Source organism: Scaptodrosophila lebanonensis, unplaced genomic scaffold (assembly GCF_003285725.1).
Source record: "Scaptodrosophila lebanonensis strain 11010-0011.00,11010-0021.00 unplaced genomic scaffold, SlebRS2 tig00000159-arrow-arrow-pilon, whole genome shotgun sequence".
NCBI classification, from domain to species: domain Eukaryota; kingdom Metazoa; phylum Arthropoda; class Insecta; order Diptera; family Drosophilidae; genus Scaptodrosophila; species Scaptodrosophila lebanonensis.
The window spans coordinates 555,261-578,726 of record NW_022060596.1 but is presented as its reverse complement, the minus strand read 5'-3'; the positions used below and the strand labels follow the sequence as shown (position 1 = coordinate 578,726).

Here is a 23,466-nt window from a genome sequence, read left to right as displayed (position 1 = left end):
TTTTCTTGTGAAGTTCGCTATACAAGAGAAATGTATAGGAAAGTTATAATATAAGTGGAAGTGTGCATATTACTGTAATAATAATATGTATAAATGATAAATTGCAGTTACACCTTTTGTCAATAGATTTGCACGACGATAACATCAACAACAACGGCAATTGCGCGCTAGCAAATAAAAGTTATATATTTTACTACTATATCCACGTGCGTGTGTGTGTAATAGAGCGTTTGCGTGTTTCTTTTGTTTAATTTATAAAAACGCGCAAATCCAAAACCGCATTAAACGACATTCAAAGTTACCAACAGTGCTGCAAACGTTGTCAGTAAGATGGCTCCGGCTTTAAGCAAATTAGCGCAAAATCAAAGTGCCATCGTCGGCGTCGCGGGCATGACGGCGGCACTTTGGATAATTGCCTATGGCAAATTGTCCAACAAGAAAAGGTAAGTTAGGCGTGAAAGTGTGGCATGCTTGCGCACGTTCATTTATAGTGTAATGTGTGAAATGTAGTAGTTGTTGCCAGGAGCAGCAACAACGCTTCTGCAATAATAACACATTGGAGGTAGTCTCTTTTAGCCGAATTGCTTGCACTGTTGCTGTTTAGTCTGACATTGAATTTTATTTATTATTTATTTTTTGAATCGTATACTTACATTGCACATAAGCCCATAAGCTCCACACACTTTCAAATACATCTTTCTATACATACCATACCCTATATATGTTATACCTATATACATGTACATATATGTAAAAAAAAATAGTTGTGCGTTATGTATGCATATAAATATGTGTGTGAGCGTTGTTGATTCGAATCGTACGATGCGTTGTCGCTGGGTACTTCACTGGGTCATTGGCGCGCTGTTGCTGGTCATTTTGGGACTTAAACTTGTTTTATTGCCACTTTCCGTATTTGATAGGTTGCGTCTGCGGCTGTTGCTGCAGCAATAGGGCCATCGTCAGCGCCTCCACTTTTCCATGAAGCTTGTGTGAGTGAGTTTTTCAAGGACAACTACCTGATTATTGGCCAGATCTGATATTGACTGGGAACCCATTTGACGGACGCTTCCACTAAGTCGGTCGTCGTTGACCCAATTGTGGAGCGCCTGTTTTGCGCAATGTCTTGCAATTAACAGCTCCACAACACATACAAACACACAAAAACATTCATTTATTTATGCATTTATACGCTGCTCGGACCACTGCAAGATAGGTACACTATATGTAATGAATATACTGCGACGTCAGGCTGCTCATTATTTTTGGTCTTTTTTGACTTGCAATACACAACAACACATACCTTGCAATTTTTGTGTTTGTTGTTGTTGTTGTTGTTGGGCTGTGGTCATTGAGTCTGAAGCAACTATTTCTCAACATTATGGTGCAAGTGGCTGCAATTGATCACAGAATGTGCCCAGTAATTGTCCATTACCCCCTGCTGCGTTTAATAATAATAATGGAGCTTTTTAAGTTTTTATTTATTTATTTTTTCTTACCTACGTTGATTTTATGAATTGACTGGGGGAAACAAACATATCGAAGTTATCGTACTTTACGTATAACTTTAACAACCATAAAATCAAATGTTACAGAAAATCTTCATTACCATGCAAATGATAGGCTATTGCTTGTGTACAAAATGATTTCAAGAAGGCGTAACAGATCTTAATAATATTTGAAATTGCATGTATGTATGTATTATTGATCAACATTGCGAGACGAATCGCTTATATCGGCCATATCCATGTGGATAACATATAATCAGTGCTTGAAAATACGCTATAATTCTTAGCTAACTTCTCTTTACCCATTCTGGTGTTTTCTAATCAAATATCGGCCGGAGCTCCTGTGCAGATTTGTAATACCTAAAGATAACCTTGAACCTGATCGAAGTGTATATTCATGTAACGTTTGTCGCTCATCACAAATTAATAAAAGTAAATTTTAAAGTACAATCCATATGTATATGCTCGTACCTAAGGTTTTATTTTTAAACAATATTAGCAAAACTGTTTTACAATATTATTTACTTCTATTAAAATTAAAACTATAAGCTATTTTTTTAGAATGTTTATTATTACTTTTAGGTTGCCTGCTGTAGGGTTTGAGGGTTTGTGGGGACATTCAAAAATATATGAAGTAGCAATCGAAGAGGTCATAAAATTTGAGGTCCCTTATAGCTGGGGTGATTGATGCGTTCAGACATAACTATTTGATTTAGTCAATTTATACATAAACAGTTTCAAAACTCCTTTTATTTTACATCACTGTAATGATTGAGTTAATATGTATATATAATATCTAACTGGATTTACTGCGACATTTTGGTCCGACCATATCAAGTTTGGTGGCTCCAGCTTTAATCAATGTGTTTAGGCTGTCAAGCACAAATGTATTGTATTGCCAGTACTGCTATAGATGTCGATTTTGACACTTCGTCTCAAAACTTTTGGCGAATACTGTAGGCAGAAATTCGCACATTCAATTTGTACATGTTGCTGTGCAGCTTGCAACAGCTGGTTGGATGTCCAATTGTCTAATTGTGCAAAGTTGCCAATCGGAGTTGCAACAGCCGGGCGCCGTGTTCGCTATGCTTGTGTTATAACTGTTATTTGGCCACAGCACAGAGTTACGGTGGCCCTGTCTGATGTGCATGCAAATGGTGTAGCGAGTGAATTAATTAGAAGTTATAATTAAGCGCCAACTTGGCTCAATGTGCGCAATGCAGTTAATGATTTATTTATAACACTTTCAATTGTTACCTCAACTCTTGCTCTTGTTGTTCTTGTGTGTACTTTGAGCCGCGGCCAGTGTGGAGCAAAAGTTCAAATATTTGGCCCACTGTGGCGATCGTTTGCCGGTTACCTAACTTTTCCACGTTTATATAAATGATTAAGGTTGTGGCTATGTTCAGCTAAGCACTTAAAAGTCGCACTAGCGTGTGTTTGACTAGAAAACTGTGACTGTGCAAAGTTAGCAGGCTGTTTTGTTGTTATTGTATTTATTTTTGTAGGCCCTGTCCACACTATGCGGGCACTCATAAATTTTTTACAACCAATCGCAATTGACTCTAGCAACAGAAACTCAAAGAAAATTGTATGGTTCGCTATATGCCGATATTTGTTTATATCTTATCTCAGAGCTAAAATCGACATATGTATAAAATGCAAAGCTTGTGTGAAGGTTTGTTCGAGTTGGATCGATTTAGCTTGGTCTGGTTCAAGGTTCTCATTTTATTTTTGAACTGCACCTCATGCATTCAATTAAATCTTTTATAGAAGAGAAGCGCACAGCATGGCAACTAAATTATATTAATTCTGACTATTGTTGCACATTAACCTTATATAGCAAGTGAGCAGACGAGATGCTAATAATCGCTGTTATTTCTATTCGTCTCTGTCTAGACTCTAGAGCCATCAAACTTCTCAGATTCGTACGAATAGCACGGCCTTTAAATGTATATATGTTTCACTATTTTTTAATAAACCTGCCGTGGGAACGACGAATATAAAAGCATTTTAGTAGATAAATATTTACATATGTACTTATCCCACAATGTACGTATGTATTGTAGGTATGTATGTATATACGACAGCTCCGTTAGAAATTCGCAGTAATAATATGCACTGCTCAATTAAATTCTATATATATGTACATTTAATGATAATGATACTAAGGTATCCCATTATCAAAACGCATGATTAATAAAAAGTGCTTACTTCGGTAACATTGGTTCTATTCAACTCCAACCTATAACCAAACTGTGTATATAGACACAATTGGAGCAAATACCCCCAACTAAATGAAAAGACTCACTCTTATAAACTCTTTGGCACATATTTATGTACGTTTTTACGTAGCCATGCTAATGTAGATCACCGCCACATTCCAATGCCCAGCTATAAATTAAGAGAATAATTTGATATGCTTTAGAAAATTATACGAAATGGCAGAATTTCATTTCTATTGAATGATACAGGTAGGTTCGAATGAGTATGTGAGAGCAGAATTTTATTTGTTGGTCTTTTTTATGTGTACTTTGATCTGAAGTAATCTCGGCCACATGTTTTTATCAGCCATAGTTTTATGACTGGCTCGAGGGCGCTTGTTTTTGGATGCTTACATGGGCCTTGTGGCGTGGGCTGAAATTTGCTTTGTCTTGCAAAAATGCTTAATGCATTCACTCGTTATTAATACTTTTTCCATTTGCTTGTTTTTGCCACGCGGGTGTTTGTTTATTTTTTCTATACTTCGGAAATGCAATAAAGACGCAAACAGTTAATTGCTCGAAGGGGAATAACAACAATGCATGCCTTCAAAAGCGAATTCCTCATATTCGATTATTGTCTTACCCAACTAGCTGACCTTTAAAGCCACAAAACAAGTTGGTTTAACTACAGCAAATCGCATTTCCATTATTGTATTGATATGGTCACGTATATATTTTAATACATGATCAATATTCGCCACTTGTTAGTGTTAGGTAACACAGTAGTTGGTGTTAAAATTAATCTATAGTTTGTGTTTTTTACCAATGCAAGCACATTTATATTCTACCCTATAATTATGAGTTAGTTAGTATTAAGGTCTGCTATGGCCCAGCAACATTGGTTCACACTACTCTACTTCACTTTATTCTGCTCTTGTTAAAAAATGGAAAAACTTAAAAGGCGTACCAAGGAAAATAGCATTTTCAAGTCAATATTAGTGGTAAAAGCTCTTTTATAATTTTAATGAATTGTGTTTTTTTAAACATGCTTTTCAAAAACACACTTGCCCTGCGCTGATTTTGGAGCGAATCGTCACACCAAAACTATTGACCCCCAGTCCTTATAGTACTTTCGGCAATATATATATATACACATAGTTCTTCCCCTCTTATTAAAGAAATATTGCATTTGTCGGGGCACCCGTCCTCCATAGCTCTCCTCAGTTCACAAGAGTGTGCAATATGCTGCAGGTATGGGAACCGCAACTTTGACATTCCCGCAGATTAACTCAATTTCAAAGGCGAAAAGCAAATATTCGTATATACATATATAGTTGTTGACGACTAATTGGAAACAAATATATTGGTTGTGATTTTCTTAATTTCTTTTATAAAATTCGTAATGCGCACTGAAAGATTTACACAAAATTTAAATGTTCGACATATGTATGTATGAATTTCACAAAACTCAACTTTAAGTTCAAGTCAGCAGTTTTAATATTTTATTTTTGAGTGTGACAACTAACATCGAAAATGTACATAATAGAAAGGACAAAATTCAAACAATATTATCTAACAAACAAAATCTATAAATGCAAATATCTTTAATAGTACGTTTCTGTTTTAAAAACAGCGCTGTATCGACAATTAATTGACCTTATAAGGTGCTTGCACCTCTGTCGACCATGCTTTCTTGATTTCTTCGAATAATGTATCTAAATTTCTTTTGTTCAGTTGAGCAATGCCTTTTGCAATGTCATTCCATTAACGCTCAATGGGATTTAGATCAGAACTGCACGATTGCCATTCAAGAACCCTAACAGAACTTGTGTCTAAAAATTATTTTGTTAGACACGCCGAATGTTTTGGGCCATTATCGTGCTTACAGGCCCAAGCAGTCGTAATTTTTTCATTCGCATATGCTATCAAGACATCACTCAATACATCTACTTACTTCTTCCTTGTCAGAGTTCTCTCGATGAGGAATATGAGACCAACTCCATTCTATGAGAAACACTCAAATATTTATTTTGCCTGGACTATACTTGACAACAGTTGTATTAAGTTTTGCTACTTTTTGGCTCGCATTTTTTTCTACCATAATACAATCTTGCTATCCGAACGTTTCGAAGTTTGACAAGATCTTTTTTTGTGTAGAACATTTGCTGTTTCGCGAGTTTTTCGATAATGGTTAAAAGCACTAAAAACAATTTTCCTACAGCAATATACAGTTGCAATAGCCTGAAACGTCATACAATTCTTTTGGAGTTTAAGAAGGATTGATTTGCTCATGACTGGCGTACAACTTCTGTCATTCCCCATGATTGAGGACCTTTTTAATAAGCACAAACAACAAAAACTTACTTTAGTTTTGGAATAAAACGTTCAAAAATAGAAAAGCGAAATTGTTTCCACGCATTATTCGCACAACTCGGCTAAAAAATTAATTTTATAAAGTGTACGTCGCTAAGAAATGTGGAATTCAGTGCTAATTTTCAAAAGGGATATTGGAAGAATTTAAAACCTGTGATAATATACCCTTAGGTCAGCCATAGTATTGGTAAATATCACAAATGCAAGAGTTGAATTTTGGTTTCCAATTAGTTGTTAACAACTGTATACATATACTGGTATGTGTTTGTATCCTTCCTGTGTTTAAAAATGTGGACATATGTTTGTGGACTTTCCCGTACACTGCCTGCCAACCTGTTTACTAATAATGTGCCTGGGGTAATGGTGTTGGCTGTGAGTTGTTTAATTGGCAAATGGCTTGCGGGAGAGTTTTACTGATGCAATGTAATAGCTATATACAAATGCATGCATCCGTGTGTATGCATATGTTTGTATGCATGTGTGAACGTACCAAAAACATATATGACAACGGTTTGGTTGGCTTTGTTTTCGATTTTTCGTGGAGTTCACACATTTGCCAATCAATGTTAATTTTGTCTTGCACTTTGTTATCACTCATCAACATACTCGTACATATAGTATGTAGGCACAAGTATATACATATATATAAATAGCCTCAGGTAATCACAATACTTGATTCGCAAGTCTAGTATTGTGAATAATCGACTTTTTATACCCAGTCCCCAAAGGGTATACTAGGTGAGTGCGAATGCATGATCAGTATGACGAATCGTTATAGCAATGTCTGTAGGTCTATCTTAGAACACGGTTCTCAGGAAGTGTATTAGTTTCGTTACCCACTACTCTCCCGCCCTTAGTGATTTTCCCATATTATCTATAACTACTATATCAGCAGTATAGTTAACTGTTCTTAAGAAATTCTTGTATATCATAAAAAATGGTTATAATTTGATAATTACATTAATTACAGTGATGAATTATAATAATAAATTACAATGTGTAGATCTAGTATTAGAGTAAACTAAAAAAAAAGTAAACAGCTCCAGAGATATCTTGGATAGCAGTCTTGTTTTTTTAACCTATATGTACATACTAATCAAATATTAATCTTATAGCTAGTATCCGCATCCAATTCAATATTTTTGAAGATTTTACAAAAATGGTAGATCTCGTGTGACCGAAATGTGAATGTGATTCATAAATACACCCTACAAGTATATGTGGCCAGCAAGGCAAGGCAATTCAACATATTGTAGATCGAGTAATTTTAAACAATAACAAAAATTAGGTAGTATGTAGACGGTATGTGAATCGAAGGGCGTTAAAACAGACTTTCAGAATTTGTATTCCGATTTTTCGGTTTGAATGGCTTCTGAATTAATCCTGAAAGGATTCTACAGGATGATTAATCAAAACTAGACCAGCTGTCCCAAATGTATGCGTTATTCTGTGAGTTTTAAAGTTATGGTATAGTAATTTATAAGAAATAGTTTATGGTTTTGTGCCATTGGGTTTTTTCGATTTAATTTGATGAAAAGTAAACCTTATTCAAGAGATATTCTGAGCTCTAATTACATGACCATAAACAGTGGGGCGGTATTTCTTTGCTTTCAAGTATAGTATATCTCTCTGGAAAGGTCTCCTGATAGTTTTTTTAAATGACAATAAATCTTCTTTGATAGATGCTATATTGAAAACAAACAAAATATGAGATGGAACTGTTTCAGTTTAAATATTTTGTGGCCTTTAATGCTATAGTATTATTCACTTTATCATACTCTGTACATGAAATGTACAGAAGTATATTAGGTTTGCGGGAGCTGAGAAATGTAACAGGCAGAAGGAGGCGTGGCAGACCCCACAAAGTATATATATTCTTGATCAGCGTGACAAGACGAGTCGATCTAGCCCTGTCTGTTTGTCTGTCCGTCCGAATGAACACCTGGATCTCAGAGACTATAAGAGATAGAGACACAAAATTTTGCACAAAGATGCCTTATGTGTGTATTCTATACGAGTTTGTTTTATTTTTTTTTAATTTCCCCCCTACTTCCCCCCTATAGGGGTTTTCCCGATTTTCCATTCGTATAATAACCTATATCTCGGAGACTATAAGACCTAGGAACACCAAATTTCAGTCCCAGATGCCTTATGTGAATACGCAGAAAATGTATTTTTTGGGAATTTCCCTCCCTCCCCCCTCTCCTCCGCAAATCGCGATTTTCTCTAACTCCCGTAATTCTTGAAATTTTAGAAATACCTTCAGTTGGTTATTATGTGTCCGTGTGCCAAGATTCACTATGATAGACCGATTTAACAAGAAGTTATAGCCATAAATATATTTGCTGCTGCAGCGCTGCCCGCGGCTGTTGTTGATGCTGGTGCTTTGGTTGACTGCACACATGTTTACACAGACACGAATAGACGCGCATAGGTATACATACACTCACACAGACGTAATTGCTATGTAAATGTGCAATTATACACCCTTTACGTGTGTTCGAATACCGAGAAAGGTAAAATCGATCAAATTTTGTTTTTGTTAATTTTCTTAATTTTTTTATTTTCTATAATTATTGTAAACATATGTACAGAGTATTTCAAAGTCGTGACACCCGACTTTAGCTTTTTTACTTGTTTTCTTATAAATTTGTTAGAGTGGCCTTTTGCATTGTTTTGACATTCCACATTTCACTGATTCTTGTAAAAAAACAAAACTTTATAACGCGAAGTTTCTCCGTTTATTCATAAGAGGATGAATTATTCAGAAGAAACGAACAAATTTAATAACTTGTAAACATTAAGAATTAAATTCTAATTGTTCCACAATCACAAAATATAGGTGTTTTCTTTTAAATGGAATACTATGTTCAAATTAGATTTGTGGCTATAAAGCTTATCTGAACCTTAACCTTTGTAAACGACTAACTAATCCGTATTTCATAAGGTCTGTCACACCTTTTTAGGCACATAGCGCAAACGTAAATGATATTCGCATTAACCTTTTTTGTATGCTTAATTTACGCTTTTGAGAACATCATTAATATGACTATCATATAAATATAAGTACTTATTGCTAATCGAATTTAACTCCACGCGTCAATTTAATATTGGTATAGGTATACTTTGTGATAAATCTTAATCATATCGCTGGCGTATTAATTGTCGAATTTAAGTGCCCGACATGTGCATACACCAGTGCTTGTGTGAGTGTGCTCATTTGACGCTTGATTGCCCAATTCTAATATATAATTTACTAATTTTCATGCATAAAATCAAAATGAAGTTTACAATTTGAATAATTTAAAGTGCCGAGCCGACACCATCGCCAAGTCAACCCCCTCTTGTTGGGATTAAGGCGTGAAATTGCCAGCTTGCCGACTCATTTGAGTGCATTAACAAATCGCTTGGATTTGGCCCTAGCAACTAAAAAAATGTTAGCTTAGCCCCCACTACCCACGCAATGGACTTTTGAACTCAGCCACTTATCGATTAGACGGCATCGATAACAATGTGCTGCCAGAGTATCGGAATGACGCCTGATCGCTTTGTTCACATTTGAACAGCAGTCAGGCACCCAACCATTCAAGCAGCCGAGCAGCCAAGTCCGACCATAAAGCCACGTAAACTTTTTGCAAGCATGTAGATAATGAATGCGACTGCCTTTTATCAGTGATAATAGACAAATAGATACGGCAACGGACGAAGACTACGGTGGAAAGATGATGCTTTCATGGCGATAAAAGCAAAGCATACACAATGACACAGCCATTATAATAATATCAACAACACACACACACACACAACAAACAGAAACAACAATCAAAACTAAATCAGTTAAACTTATTCACTGAACTTTGCACCCAAAAATAAAAAGCAAAAGAAAAAACGACGCTTGTGCTTCTTCTTTTTTTTTTGTTATTTAAACAGATTCATAAACAAATTATACATGCGGCATGCCAATACATAAATTATTTCCTCATACTTACGAGCATATTCAAATACACATACAAACTCATAGAAGTAATAACAATTTCGCATGTTAGCCAGCGCCCATATTAGTTGTGTCTTGAAGAAATGCCGGCAACAATATCTGACGTAGTCTTTTTTATGTGTTTTTTTTTTTTTCTTCTTTCCTGCGCTTTGTTAATCAACGAATTGGTGGAGACAGGAAAAACAAAAGTCGAAAGAGCAAAATAGAAAAAATTCAACAGCCATAAAAACCGCGCTGTTTCTCAACAAGAAATGTTCAGACGGTGAAGCAGCCAGACAGTTGTCTCAGTCTTACTAAACCAGTCAGAAAGATTTGGAGAACTATCACCAACTCACAGCCGCAGCATCAAACATTAGAAATATAATTTGGCACCTATGTATGGTGCTTGTTAGCCGTACCTATGGTCATGAGCAAATGGTTCGAGCTATGAGTGGGTTGCTATCTGCACTCAACTGATTTAAATATTGTTATAGATATAATAGGTTAATTTATTAACCATCATCTGTGAACAGGGGTGTTCGGGGTTACGAATACGACTTTTGTGTTCAGTTCTAAAAATGTACATTTCAACAATTTGTAAATATTCATGGGAAAAACAAACTGTTCGAACTTGTACTCGTAGTTGAAGTATACAAAGTTTTCTTCAAATAGAATATAAATACTTAAGTCATATACGCTACTCAACTTTGATATATATTTCACTCAACACGAGGAGATAAATCATATAGCATGTCTACATACTATATGTTTGTGCCTTTTTTTCTGAACTGAATTTTATTCCTCATGGGCCGCGAACAATAAATATTGCTATGCTCGTAGTATAATTTCTTTCCTTTTTTTACATTTGGACATTCGGGGCAACCTACCGCGACCCGGAATTAATCCCAACCACTAGGAATAACGATAGTATTCTCAATATAACAGTTTCAGTAAATAACATAGTTTTTATGACACCACATATATGATATAGTGATCTGATTGGTCGCTCACACATGTGCCAAATATTATCTGTGTCCATCAAGAAAAAAGCCTCGGTGCAAAGTTTCAATCAATAGGTCCTAAACTGTGGGTGGGGTAGTGATTAAGATAGACAGACGGACACCGCGATATAAATTTGACTCATCATGCTGATTATTTATACATTTTTATTATGAATGTTTGAATTCTTTGGTAAACATAAAAGTTAAGCATCTAAATATTGAAGCAAAGAAGTGGTGGGCAAAGTACAAATTTGACGATTCAGGCCATTTGTGTTGACAATATGGAATTTGTTTGTACTCTATAATGTAAATACTAAAATGCGCATGTGATGATCCCCAACTCTGATAAGTGATAATGTCGAATTGTCAAGTCAAAACAAAACATTGGCAGATACAGTAGATGCCCAAGCTTTTGTCTTCCTCACTCGAAATCAAATAGTTTCCCCTCACGATTTTTATAGTGATGAATCAGCGGTGGGTAGTATGTTAATATTGTGGGTTCAATGAGCCCAACATTTATACATCTAAGTATGTACATGTACATAGTTATCGTGTATGCAGACCGTGTGGATTGCCGATAAGACATTATTTGTAATGCACTTATATATAATTGAATATTTATCAGTCTGGATGATCTAGTCCAGCGCTATATAGCGGTTGAAGTGAATCGAGATGTGAGAGACCTTTGATTTCGCCAACCATAGACAAATGTAATCTAAACGCGTCGGCGCTGGCGCGTCTACTTCGTTACTTGATATTGATGCGATTGACCTATGGACGCGAACACATGTTTCACATTCGTAGCGACAAACAAGACAAACAATGAAAGAATTAGAAATGCTCAAACAGCAACATTGGGAGCTTGCTTGCCTAACAATACAAAAGAGAACGCCACACGGACAGAAGGGGAGACCGTTTTGATAGAAATTAAGCATTACGCAAGTCACGGCCAATTAGCATCTTTCAATGGTGGCCAACAATACCGACGTCGAACCCGATGGAAACGCCATTGGTTCAGATAAGACCCTAAGCTTTGTACTTTGACTGGACATCTGACTGGACTGTGCAATGGCAAAAATGCATCCGCATTTAGGTTATTAATGCCGGAATGTTTATCAAGGTAAAAATAAAATACATGCCAATGTCTAGACGCAATATAGTATAGTCAATAAGTATATGAGGGGAAATAAAACTGCAGATTTCTACTTCTTTCTTTTTCGTTCTCCCCTTGAGGCCAAGATAAACGCCAAGTACAGTACGGTTCGAAGACTTGATCGATGACTTTTCGAATTATCTATAGTCATTAAGATTTAGTATGTTTTTATTATAATTTTTTTTTTTGTTTATTTATTTATTAATACCAATACTAATTATTACAACTATTGCAGAAAACCAGGCTATGAGGACAAAATCCAATACACAATTGCCGAGAAAAAGGACAAAAAGGCGAGCAAGGCGCATGTCAACTCGTTATTCTTCAAACAATTGCGAAAGCTATTGCGTAAGTATTGCAGTCACATTTTAAAGAGTGGTACGGGAGTACGCTATTGATTCTAGAAGAGTTTAGATTTCTAATTAAACTTTTAGAGGATACTTGGGAATTGTATTCCATGCTCGACCAAAATCGTTTAAACGTCGTTCTTTAACGTTTTCCTTTTTTCCTATTTTTTTTTTTTAAAGCCATTCTAATACCCAGCTTTTGGAGCGTTGAGACGGGCCTTCTGCTGCTTATAGCTGGTGCACTCATCGGACGTTCCGTCAGCGATATTTGGATGATACAGAATGCCACTGTTGTTGAAAGCACCATTATACATATGAACAAGTCCAAGTTTAAGACAGCCTTGCTTAAATATTTGGCGGCTCTTCCAGCGGTAAATATATATCTATATTTGTCAAATGCAACAAAAACTAATGCAAGCTCTATATGTTTACAGATTTCAGTGGTCACGAATATCTTGAAATGGAGTCTGGGCGAGCTGAAGCTACGTTTTCGCACAAATCTAACCCACCATCTGTACAGTCAATACCTGAAGTGAGTTAATGATCATCAGAACTATTCGAGTGTTCAGCTAACGTCCTCTTTTCTGCTCTTTCTCTGTCTCTTCTCTGGTCGCCAGTGGTTACACATATTACAAAATGTCCAATCTGGATAACAGAATAGCCAACGCTGATCAACTGCTGACCACGGACATTGACAAATTTTGCGAAAGCGCCACAGATCTGTATTCCAATATTAGTAAGCCTGTACTAGATATTTTCATTTATGTCTATCGCCTGACGGTCAATCTGGGCGGCAAAACACCTTCCATACTGATGCTCTACTTGCTGTTTGCGGGCGTCTTTTTGACTCGACTACGTCGACCCACAGGCCGTCTGACGGTTGAGGAGCAGAAGCTGGAGGGCGAATTCCGCTACGTGAATAGTCGCCTCATCACCAACTCCGAGGAGGTTGCCTTCTATCAGGGCAATGTTCGCGAAAAAATGACGCTGTTGGCCAGCTACTCCAAGCTCCGTTCACATTTGCGCAAGTTCCTTGAGTTCCGCGTCAGCATGGGTATCATTGACAATATCATCGGCAAATGTAAGTCGCTAGCATATAGTTAGGTATAAAATTAATCATAGGCCCACGAATCGAACTGTGTCTAGATCTGGTCTGGGTTAACGGACAGATATGAAATTTAAATATTGCTTTGATTACCAGCCAGAAATATGTGTTCAGGCAGGGAACCCCGACTTATCATTTCAATAGCAGCCAATCTGGGCAGCCCAACGGATTGATGGAGAAAGGGGAATCAAAGACAGACAAACCACATATTCCATTTAAACTATACGTTCATGCAACTATTTATGAAGAAAGGGAAGAGTATTTATGATCCGACAGAGTTTAAGGGTTCCCATGATCCAAATCGCACGTTATTTTCAATAAAGAATACAAATTTTTATTAGAAATTAATACGAGAGTATAAGAAACAAATTCTGTGAGGAGTACACAGAATTATTTCTTCTCGTTTATCTTCTCGTCTCCACAATTATGTAACACACTTTTCTTAAAACGGATAATAGAAGTGAAAAGACTTCCATTGTTTTATTATATCATTTACAAATTATTATTATTATTGGGCTTCACCCGTTTCCCAATATTTCTATTTATAGAATGAGCTATTTTTGGGAATTAGTCAGAGGTTTTTTATATACTGTGAACATATTGTTATTCATTTGCTATAGAGAGTATTATTTGTCTGAAGATATTTACAGTTGAACAGATTTTTTTTTAGAGTAATGGTTCGATTCAACAGCACTAACTTCTCATAGATTTGGCAGATATAAGTTTCAGAGTAAGCTGAAAACATATTGTTTTTAGAATAAAATTAAAATTATTGATATTCCCATTTCTAATCAAATCTTAAATTCAGGGAAAACGACATAAATAAATAAGTGCCTACTTAAGCGCACGGCTTTATTAGAAAATGGATAATATATATCTATATAGGAAGTAGTAGTAAAAGAAATCATCCCATGTGTTTCCGCCCGGGATCGAACCGGGGGCCTTCTGCGTGTTAGGCAGATGTGATAACCGCTACACCACGGAAACAGTTGGAGACATGTGAGAATATAGAGCCTTTCTATCTGTTTTTGATAAACATAACGAAAGGAGTAGGCAAGCAATACCCTTTAGTAAGTATGTAGTATTGGGTGTTCGCGCGAAACCGACGAACTGGAGGCCAACCGATAGATACTACTCTTTGCTTTGAGAGTTGCCTTTAAACGGGCTATGTACTGACGAATTTAAACTGGATGTTCTTCATTGCAGATTTTGCTTCCATTGTGGGCTTCTACGCCGTGTCTATTCCCTTCTTCGCCGAAAACCATCCGCTGTTGTCTGGCGAGCACAGCGGTCAGCGTCTGCAGGCCTACTACACCTACGGTCGGATGCTGGTCAAGCTGGCCGAGGCGATCGGTCGTTTGGTGCTGGCCGGACGCGAAATGTCGCGCCTCGCTGGCTTCACGGCTCGTATGACGGAGCTCATCAAGGTGCTGAGTGATCTCAATAAGGGCACCTACGAGCGCACCATGGTAAATGGTAATAGCATAACGTTAAACGGCAGTGCGGGAGGCGATGGGGTGAATAATTTTGGACCAAACAAGGGTATCATGTGTTTCACTGACAACATCATCAAGTTTGAGCAAGTTCCCTTGGTCACGCCCAATGGCGATGTGCTGCTCAATGAACTTACCTTTGAAGTGAAGTAAGTAGCTTCAGCATGACGATGCGGGTTCGCTTTTCATGTTTCCATCTCCATTCTATAACAGATCGGGCATGAATGTTTTGGTCTGTGGGCCCAATGGTTGTGGCAAATCCTCATTGTTCCGTATACTGGGCGAGTTGTGGCCCACGTGGGGTGGCAAGGTGACGAAGCCGTCGCGCGGCAAGCTCTTCTACATACCCCAACGTCCGTACATGACGCTGGGCACCTTGCGCGACCAGGTAACTATCAGGAACGATATTTTGCATCTGACCGAGCTAACAATGTCTTTCTATTACTTAGATTATCTATCCCCATACACGCGATGACATGCGTCGCCTGGGAAAATCCGATGAGGATCTCATGCACTATCTAGACATTGTGCAACTTACCTATTTGGAGCAGCGCGAGAATGGTCTAGATGCCATTGAGGATTGGATCGACGTTTTGTCCGGCGGCGAGAAACAACGCATTGCCATGGCCCGTCTCTTCTACCACAGTCCGCAGTTCGCCATTCTAGATGAGTGCACGAGCGCAGTGTCCGTGGATGTGGAGGGCAAGATGTATAGCTATTGCCGTGAGGCTGGCATTACGCTTTTCACAGTCTCGCATCGCAAATCGTTGTGGGTGCACCACGACTACTATTTGCAATTTGATGGACGTGGCAGCTACGAGTTCGGTCCAATCGATCAGGAGAAGGAGCATTTCGGCTCCTAAAAAAAGGTGAAGGCGTTCTGAGCGCTCCCTTTCCAGTGCAGTAGTTGTTCTTGCAGGGCAATCAGTCAGAGCTTTTTGCAATCATTTCAATCATGCCACGCCCCCTCAACTCCTTTTTCTACAGCGCATTGCTAGATCTGGAGGCCTGCTCTAAGCGTTTACGATCAATACAAATATACACACCTATATACTTCTATATGTACATATGTATATATATATATATATATATATATATATATATATATGCATATATGTACATATTTATATATTGTATGTAGTTCTGGTTGCTATTTGTTGTGAACATTTGGTGCTGGCAACTATTCTTATCCCTGCAGCTTTCAATTCAGCTTTTTAGTTTCGTTCTTATCTTTTCCGCAGTGCACTGTACATATATAATTACAAATTGATACACTTACATATATATGTACGTGTATATAGATATGGCCTTTTGCTTTCCCCGACAAGTGTGGCATATTATTTGTTGCATAATTTGTGATTTGTTTTTTGATTACATACCAACCTACATACTTCCTTCAACAAGCTGTTCCTCTGCTTTAATTTTGTTAGTCCTCCCCCTTAATAGCTTAGGCAAAGAGTTGAGCAGAAGTTGGTGTTAGATATTTAAGCGTAAAGTAAAATGCATAAAATATAAATGATAAATGAGTATATAGCGAACTTTTAGTAAATTTATACGATCATATATACATACATACCCGTATGTATGTATGCACGAACTATATGTAAATCATAAAATGAAAAGCACACAAAAATTATACATCAAACAACACACACACACACGCGCGTAATCACACACACACAGCCATGTGTATTGAACTCATTGCAATATTTGTAAATTATATTTAACATATATTTTTTTACATCGTATTTTTTCGTTTTTGGTTAAATTGGTTTTTGTAATGGAATTTTAAAGCGCGACACGAAATAAATTGCATAATAAATATTGTAATGTTTGTTAATGCGGAATGCAATAAAATGTAAATAAACACAAATGAATCAATTTTTCATTAACGGGGCCTATATGAATGAATGAGTTAAAACCATTTTATGTGTCTTAAAAATGTCTTAATTAGAAAAGAAAAAAAAAAGTGGGTCTACTTTCGCTTCGGCTTTTTGCTCTCCATAAGACTCATGATGGTCTTGCGCAAGTCCTCGGTCTCTTTCTGCTCCATTTCGAGATTCTCGATTTGCTCCTTCCGCTCTTGCAGCTGTTTCTCAAGGACACTAACTAAGTCCTCGGATTTCTTACGCGCCTCACGCTGTTCTTCCAGACCTTTTTGGGTCTTGGCAAGATCTCGCTCGCGCTCTTCAATGGTGCGAACCTTCTCTTTGATATCGTGCTCGTATGCATTGACAGTTTTCTTAAGTTTCTCGATGCGTGTGAGCTGTGGTATGATATAGACCGGAAATGCTTTAAGTTAAGAGCGATACTAGTTATTCCGTAGGCATAAGACTTACGTTCTCTTTGTTGTGTGTCTCCAGTTTGGCCACCTCTTCAGTTTTTGCGCTCAAGCTGCTGCGCAACTCTTCACACCTTTTCTGGTAATCTGCAAGTATGCGGTTGTGAAATGATAGTCCATACAGGTTATAGAGCTATATCTGTGCATTTGTTACCTAGTATTTCGGATGCAGCCACAGCCAGTCGGCGCTCCTTGACTTGCAATTGCTCGGAGCTCTCCGAAAAGTCTTTGATTAAATTGCTCATGTTAGACTTGAGTTTGTCAGTCTGTTGTTTCAGATCTTTGCACTGTGATTGAAGTCTTATAATTTTAAGAAAGAAATATAGACACAAATGTATTAAGCAGTTAAAGACATTTCTGAATACTCTATAAGCTCTTGAAAATGCATTAAGATATTATTTATGTGAAACATAGTAGACTGGATTGAATCTTCGGCTGGGAAATTTATACTCTGCTTTAAGATTCAAAATTGCATGCTTTGGCTCAGTTTTATACTTGCTAAGAATATATAAAACAAATTGTAAATTAATGGCTGGCTGTATAACAAAATCGTACATACAATAACAATTGTATTTATCTAATGATATATGAACTTTAGATTTTTTACGGCGATTTTATGTTATTTTTAAAGATTTATGGTTTCAGGCGACTCGGTTTCGGGCCATCAATATTAAATAGAACAGTCGCCAAATTACATTTCAATAGTTACAAATGTCTGTATATTTCAAAATTGCAATTTTGAGCTGCTTATGTGCGATTCCAGTGGATGGCCGGATGCTTGCCACAGTTATTAAGCATTTCATTGTGAAGGCATGCTTAACGTTAAAACAAAGGAAATGAATGTAAGTGCAGGTTTTTCTTTGCGAACAGTACGTATAATTAAGAACAATAAAACAGCAATAACTTGTGGATAGCCTCGAAAGTTATTTGGATAAAAATCTTTCGCTGCTTCTGGGCTACTTACCGCTCCTGGCTGATCAGTAGCTCAAAGTTTTTACTCTGAAAAAGCTCCAACTCTGCATTCTGCATATTATTTAGTTGAGTGGTTCTTGTGATTTGGGCACTGGCCTGCTCCAGGCGCTGCTGCATATTCGACATGGCACAGTTTAGGCTGCTGATGCGATGGTTGTACAGCTCAATGACCTGTGAGACAGGGGCATTGTGCAGCTCGTGATTCTGCAGCGTGCTGTTAATGCTGTCAATGAGACCATTAACACGCTGGGTTAGCTCCTTGTCCACTAAAGTTCGATGACTCTTTAAAATGGCATTTAGGTTCCGCCACTGCTCGGCATCCGCGTTGGTGCTAGAAGGTGTTTCACCATTGCTATTGCCGCTGGCGCTAATGTTGGCGACATGCTGTGTGACAAGTTTAAGAGAAGTGTGAGCATGGGAGAAAATAGAATTTTAGCCTGGAGCACCTACCTTAGCCACGGCTGCCCTGGGAAAGTGCTCGAATTGTGCAATTTTAAATACAGCTGAGGCCACTTGTTCAGTTCCGGAGACCATGGCACGAGCCATCGCGTACTGGAGCTGCGGTTTGTCGAGGAGCTCACGGCACTTGTCGAAATACGCCTTCTTGGCAATGTTGGCAAAATTGATGAGCAGCAGCAGGCAGAAAATTGCCTTGTCTATCTCGGACTGAGCAATGGCGTGCTTGCTGAGTAGCTCCGGCTTCAGAGCCAGCGGTGCGGCCAGTATATTATCAAAATACGATTCGGATATCTCGGCCAGTACTAGTTTCTCGGTCTTGGATTCACGCAGCAGTGTCAGCAACAGGCGCAGTATGGCCATCACGTGATCGGGCTTTGTGTCTGCTAGCTTGGTACTGGCCACCAACTTGATCACTGTTGTGGGTTCTCGGGCTATGAGCTGGGAAATGATACCGCGCCTGCCCACACGCAATAGTATGGACAGCAATTCGATGGCGGCCACACCACAATGCTCCGATTCCATCCAGCAGCAGAGTAGCTCATAGAGACGTGGCGTGATGGCGTCCAGGCTAATAATGTTGCTGTTGTCTTTAGTACTGAGTTGCAACACGTGGCTGACCAGCCGGAAGATGAGATCCATGCAGAGTTGCTGATGCTTGCGCATATCCTCACTGGAGTCGTCCATGCCGCTACGCGCGTCGATTTGCTGCAGGAAACAAATTGTGGTTTGCACATATATGGGATACATTTTGTAATACTCACATCCAGCAACCGCTCGATGTCCTCACAATAGTGAGTGTGCGTGAGCATCGCACGTTGCAGTCGGGGATGACACTGGGAATCGAGCAGAAAGTCCACAATGTGACTCAACTGAGGAACGTTCCACTGCTTAAGGCATTCGTCGATCGCTGCGAAAGATGTGCGAAGGAATATGTGCAGCTCACGCTCCTCGAAGGGGTGCACATCCTGAGAGAGAATGATAAGCATCTTGTTAGCCAGCAGGCCATAATGTTGAATGCGTCGACTGAAGCTTGAGATGTTCACACGGCGCAGAAAGAGAAACAGAACCACAAAATTCTTATAGCACAAATTAACGAGGATGGAGAGCGCGAGGAGTGCGTGTGAGCTATCGTCCTGCGGCGATGCCGTCTCGCTAGCGTCGCACTCCGTGTTGTGCACAATGTCTACTAGGTGCTCGAGCAGCACCACCAGATACGGTTCCTCCCAGGCAATGCGTATGCCATATGTGAGATCCTGCAGCAGTAGCATTAGGCGATGGACGCGCTCTGGCCGGGTTGTGCGTACCAACAAATAGCTCAGCACCGGCACATAGCAATATTGCTCGACTATGGCACGACGTGCCTCTAGATTGCGACTACAGTGCTGCAGCAGAGCCACGCATGCCCACAACGCGTCGCTTTCATCATCCAGAGCGCTCATCAATGCCTGCAGGTCCACAAAGAATTTGGCCAGCTCGAGGTGCGTCGGCGCAAAGCAGTGCGGTTGGATTTTGGTACTCAGCAGTACGATGGTGCGGTGCAGATGGACCAGAGGCTCCTCCGTTTTGAGCAGATGATAGGCCGCCGCCTGCGTGCTGAATTCGCGCGCGTAGCCAATAGAGTGCTGGAGCGCAGCATCGCTTTGGTTTTGCATATGTAGTGGCGATTCTACGGAGTTGTTGTTGTTTTTGGTATTGCTACAGGCTCTGTTTGAACTCATTTTGCTTCACCTCCTTTCGGTTCAATTTAAAATATTTTCAAGGCGCTATCGCAAAGCTTCACTGCTAGCCGGATAAACTGGCAATTATTACTTTAGGACTTGCAAACTTAACCCAAAATAAGAATATTATCTTAGTATCGGTTTTATACATGCATTGTGTCCAAGAATTACTTTTATTTCATTATACAAAAAAAATAGCTACTATGCCGCGTTACAAGACAAATAGCGATAGTTGGCAATACATCGATTACAGCCGCGATTTTTTACAATTGAATGGCAGCACTACCATTGCGTGGCAAGGCCGGTAAGCTGGACTAACACAAAAGCTGACTGCTACAGCACGAAAGCGTTAATTTCAAATGTTTTGTTTCGATTGGTAACAAGCGCGATCTTAGTAGTTTATCATTTAGCGCTTATTGGTGGTACAGTGGTGTTTGTTTGGCTGAATAAAATAAGACATCAAGTCTTTTATTAATTAATGAATTGTATTAAAATGTCAGTGTTTCAAAGAATTCTAATTGTATAGTTTATAAAATTAAAAGATGACCACAGATCACATTTAACATTTAAGACATTTCTTTCATTTAGTTATGTCAGCGCGCACAGGGGCAGTTTTTCCCACATAAAGTCAATTGGAGCAACTTTACTTTAAGTTGTTCGACTGTTTAAGTTTAAAAAAAAGAAAACGTACTTACGCGCATTCACACGGACACGTGCGTAACATTTCAAAGAGCGCAGCGCATAAATTTTCAAAAGTCTATGCAAAATCAAAACGAATTGTGAAGCACACAGTCTACGCTGGACAGCAGCCACGCGTTGATGGTCACATGTGCTTATTTATGTGTGTGTGTGTGTTGTTCTGCTCACAACTGCCACTTTTCCACTACCCCCTTCGCACAAACACACGCATACGCATGAACAAGTGGTGCACACATGTGTGTGGCAGCAAATAACACCCTAAACTACACATACCTTATCCTAGACTTTCTGCCTTACTTGGTATGTAGATGGGCATGTACTTGTATGTACATGTGCGGGTGTGTGTGTGAGTGTGTGTGTGAGTGTGTGTAGCTGTTATTCAGCAGTGGGCGGGCAGCTTAAAATGTGCACAGCATAAGCCTAAGCTTTTTTATCGTGTCGACCATGAGGCCAGCACAGCGCACAGTGTGCTCGACGCTCTAAAGTAGGCTATGAACTTTATAGAGGGCCGTTGCTCAAAAGCGAATGGTGGATCTATTTTTGGACCATAGCACTTTCTGAAATTCCAAATTTTAATTCTGCAGTGGAACTAGAATCAGAAATGCCAACACCTTTTCAAATGTGTAAAATGGAATAGTTCTGATGATGTGGATGAAAAACTTTTTAAGTAAAAGAGAATCGTAAGCACTTTCTAACAATGTTTCTTAAACAAATGCTTTTGATGAAAATGGCTCATTTTGAAGTACATTGGTTTGCGTTTCAAAGCAACAACATACAATTAAATATCATAATTTAATGATGTTGTAAGTATTGTTTGTCACTTTCTTTTCATAAAATTTCATTGAGCTGGTATATTATTTCGATCGAGCCATGATCGTTTGATTATAATTCTTAAGTTTATGGCCAGATTAAAGTAATAAATATATGAGTATGTATTAAATAAAATATGAAGTACTTGAGCTTATTTATTTTTGCACATAAAATCCAAGCCACAAACTATAATAACCAAAATCATCTTTTGGGCGTTAGTTCATGGCGAGTTGTTATCCTTCCTTTTATAAACATTCATGACGAACCAAGCATTTTAAATTTGGACCACGGTGCGCCACAATGGGCTAAAATCAAACGGACTGTTGGACTTATGGTTATGCATGCGTTCCTTTCTCCCGCTCTCACTTTGGATAAAAATGTTTGTTTGTGTATGAGTTGTGCTGTGTTATGTGAAAAGTGAAAGTGGTCCAACACACACACACACACACACACATGCACACAGACACTTGCTGATATGTGCATACACAATTACAAACCTAAATACAGGCAAGCGTCCCTAAGCCAAATTAGAATTTCCTTTCGAGAAATAGAGTTAAAGTCTGAACTTATTTTCAAATTGGAGCCGATAAAAAGCATTACTTCAAATTATACATATCATACATATGTATGTATATGTATGTTTTATTAATTAGATATACATATATGTATGCACAGGCCAATTTTATTCAGATATTCATTCTTCATGGTCTTCTCATTTTATGAATATAAAATATTATTGAGAAATGTGTGGCTGTTTCGTAAATTTCAGTTTGGGAGGCCACACTGTATATAGTATGTCTGTACATATAGTTCTACTAAAAGAGCGTAAGTTTAAAACTGTCAGGGAATTTGTGTGTGTGAGCGTGCGTGTGTGTAGTTGAAAGTTTCAATATTGGCATAGGGTTGGAATAGGATGGGAGTCAATGCCTTTCAACTGCCCAGCCGCCCCAAATAATCGCACATGTACCACATCTCGCATATGTACACAAGACACACACACACACACACACACACATAAATACATGAGCATATATGTATCTACAAATATATATAATACTGTATATACATATATGTGTGTGTTCATGAATAATGTACGCACACACACAGACATTGGCATTTTTAACTTTGTTTGAAAAATGCGTTTTATTCAAACGGAAGCAAAGCGCTGGACTGTGGCGACTGTGTCGCTCTTGCTGCTAGCTGGGGATGTGGGATGCGTCGGGCCGAGTTTTTGGTGGGTGGGTGGCTTGGTGTGGTGCGGTGCGGTGCGGTGCGGTGCAGAGGTGGCAGATGTTTGTGGGCGTCTGTGTCAT

The 23,466-nt window shown here is 38.5% G+C and overlaps 2 protein-coding genes and 1 non-coding gene across 3 annotated transcripts; 1 reads left to right on the top strand and 2 right to left on the bottom strand.

The window, feature by feature from the left end:
* Positions 1–63: 63 nt before the first annotated feature.
* Positions 64–16,815, top strand: LOC115629584 (ATP-binding cassette sub-family D member 3). Its single transcript, XM_030526077.1, has 8 exons — positions 64–443; positions 12,445–12,557; positions 12,737–12,927; positions 12,991–13,088; positions 13,174–13,637; positions 14,868–15,303; positions 15,368–15,542; positions 15,604–16,815. Exons 1-8 carry the CDS (start codon positions 331–333, stop codon positions 16,015–16,017), a joined length of 2,004 nt encoding a protein of 667 aa, XP_030381937.1. The 5' UTR covers positions 64–330; the 3' UTR covers positions 16,018–16,815.
* On the bottom strand, positions 14,576–14,648 carry Trnav-aac. Its single transcript has one exon. It is a non-coding gene; the product is annotated as a tRNA-Val (tRNA).
* Positions 16,816–16,907: 92 nt separating the features above from the next.
* LOC115629583 lies at positions 16,908–20,792 on the bottom strand. The gene is made up of 6 exons (XM_030526076.1): positions 19,688–20,792; positions 18,918–19,631; positions 18,460–18,851; positions 17,650–17,795; positions 17,494–17,582; positions 16,908–17,420 (listed from the first exon to the last, which is right to left on the bottom strand). The coding sequence occupies exons 1-6, from the start codon at positions 20,642–20,644 to the stop codon at positions 17,130–17,132; spliced, it is 2,589 nt and encodes an 862-aa protein (XP_030381936.1). The 5' UTR covers positions 20,645–20,792; the 3' UTR covers positions 16,908–17,129.
* Positions 20,793–23,466: the final 2,674 nt, after the last annotated feature.

What these genes read in the sequence shown, in the direction of transcription:
- LOC115629584 (XM_030526077.1), top strand. Translation starts at nt 331, where the DNA reads ATGGCTCCGGCTTTAAGCAAATTAGCGCAAAATCAAAGTGCCATCGTC. An exon ending in AAATTGTCCAACAAGAAAAG is followed by an intron (nt 444 to 12,444) that starts GTAAGTTAGGCG and finishes CAACTATTGCAG; the next exon opens with AAAACCAGGCTATGAGGACA. An exon ending in GAACTTACCTTTGAAGTGAA is followed by an intron (nt 15,304 to 15,367) that starts GTAAGTAGCTTC and finishes ATTCTATAACAG; the next exon opens with ATCGGGCATGAATGTTTTGG.
- LOC115629583 (XM_030526076.1), bottom strand. Translation starts at nt 20,644, where the DNA reads ATGAGTTCAAACAGAGCCTGTAGCAATACCAAAAACAACAACAACTCC. An exon ending in ACATCGAGCGGTTGCTGGAT is followed by an intron (nt 19,632 to 19,687) that starts GTGAGTATTACA and finishes TGTTTCCTGCAG; the next exon opens with CAAATCGACGCGCGTAGCGG. An exon ending in GGCTGCATCCGAAATACTAG is followed by an intron (nt 17,583 to 17,649) that starts GTAACAAATGCA and finishes GCATACTTGCAG; the next exon opens with ATTACCAGAAAAGGTGTGAA.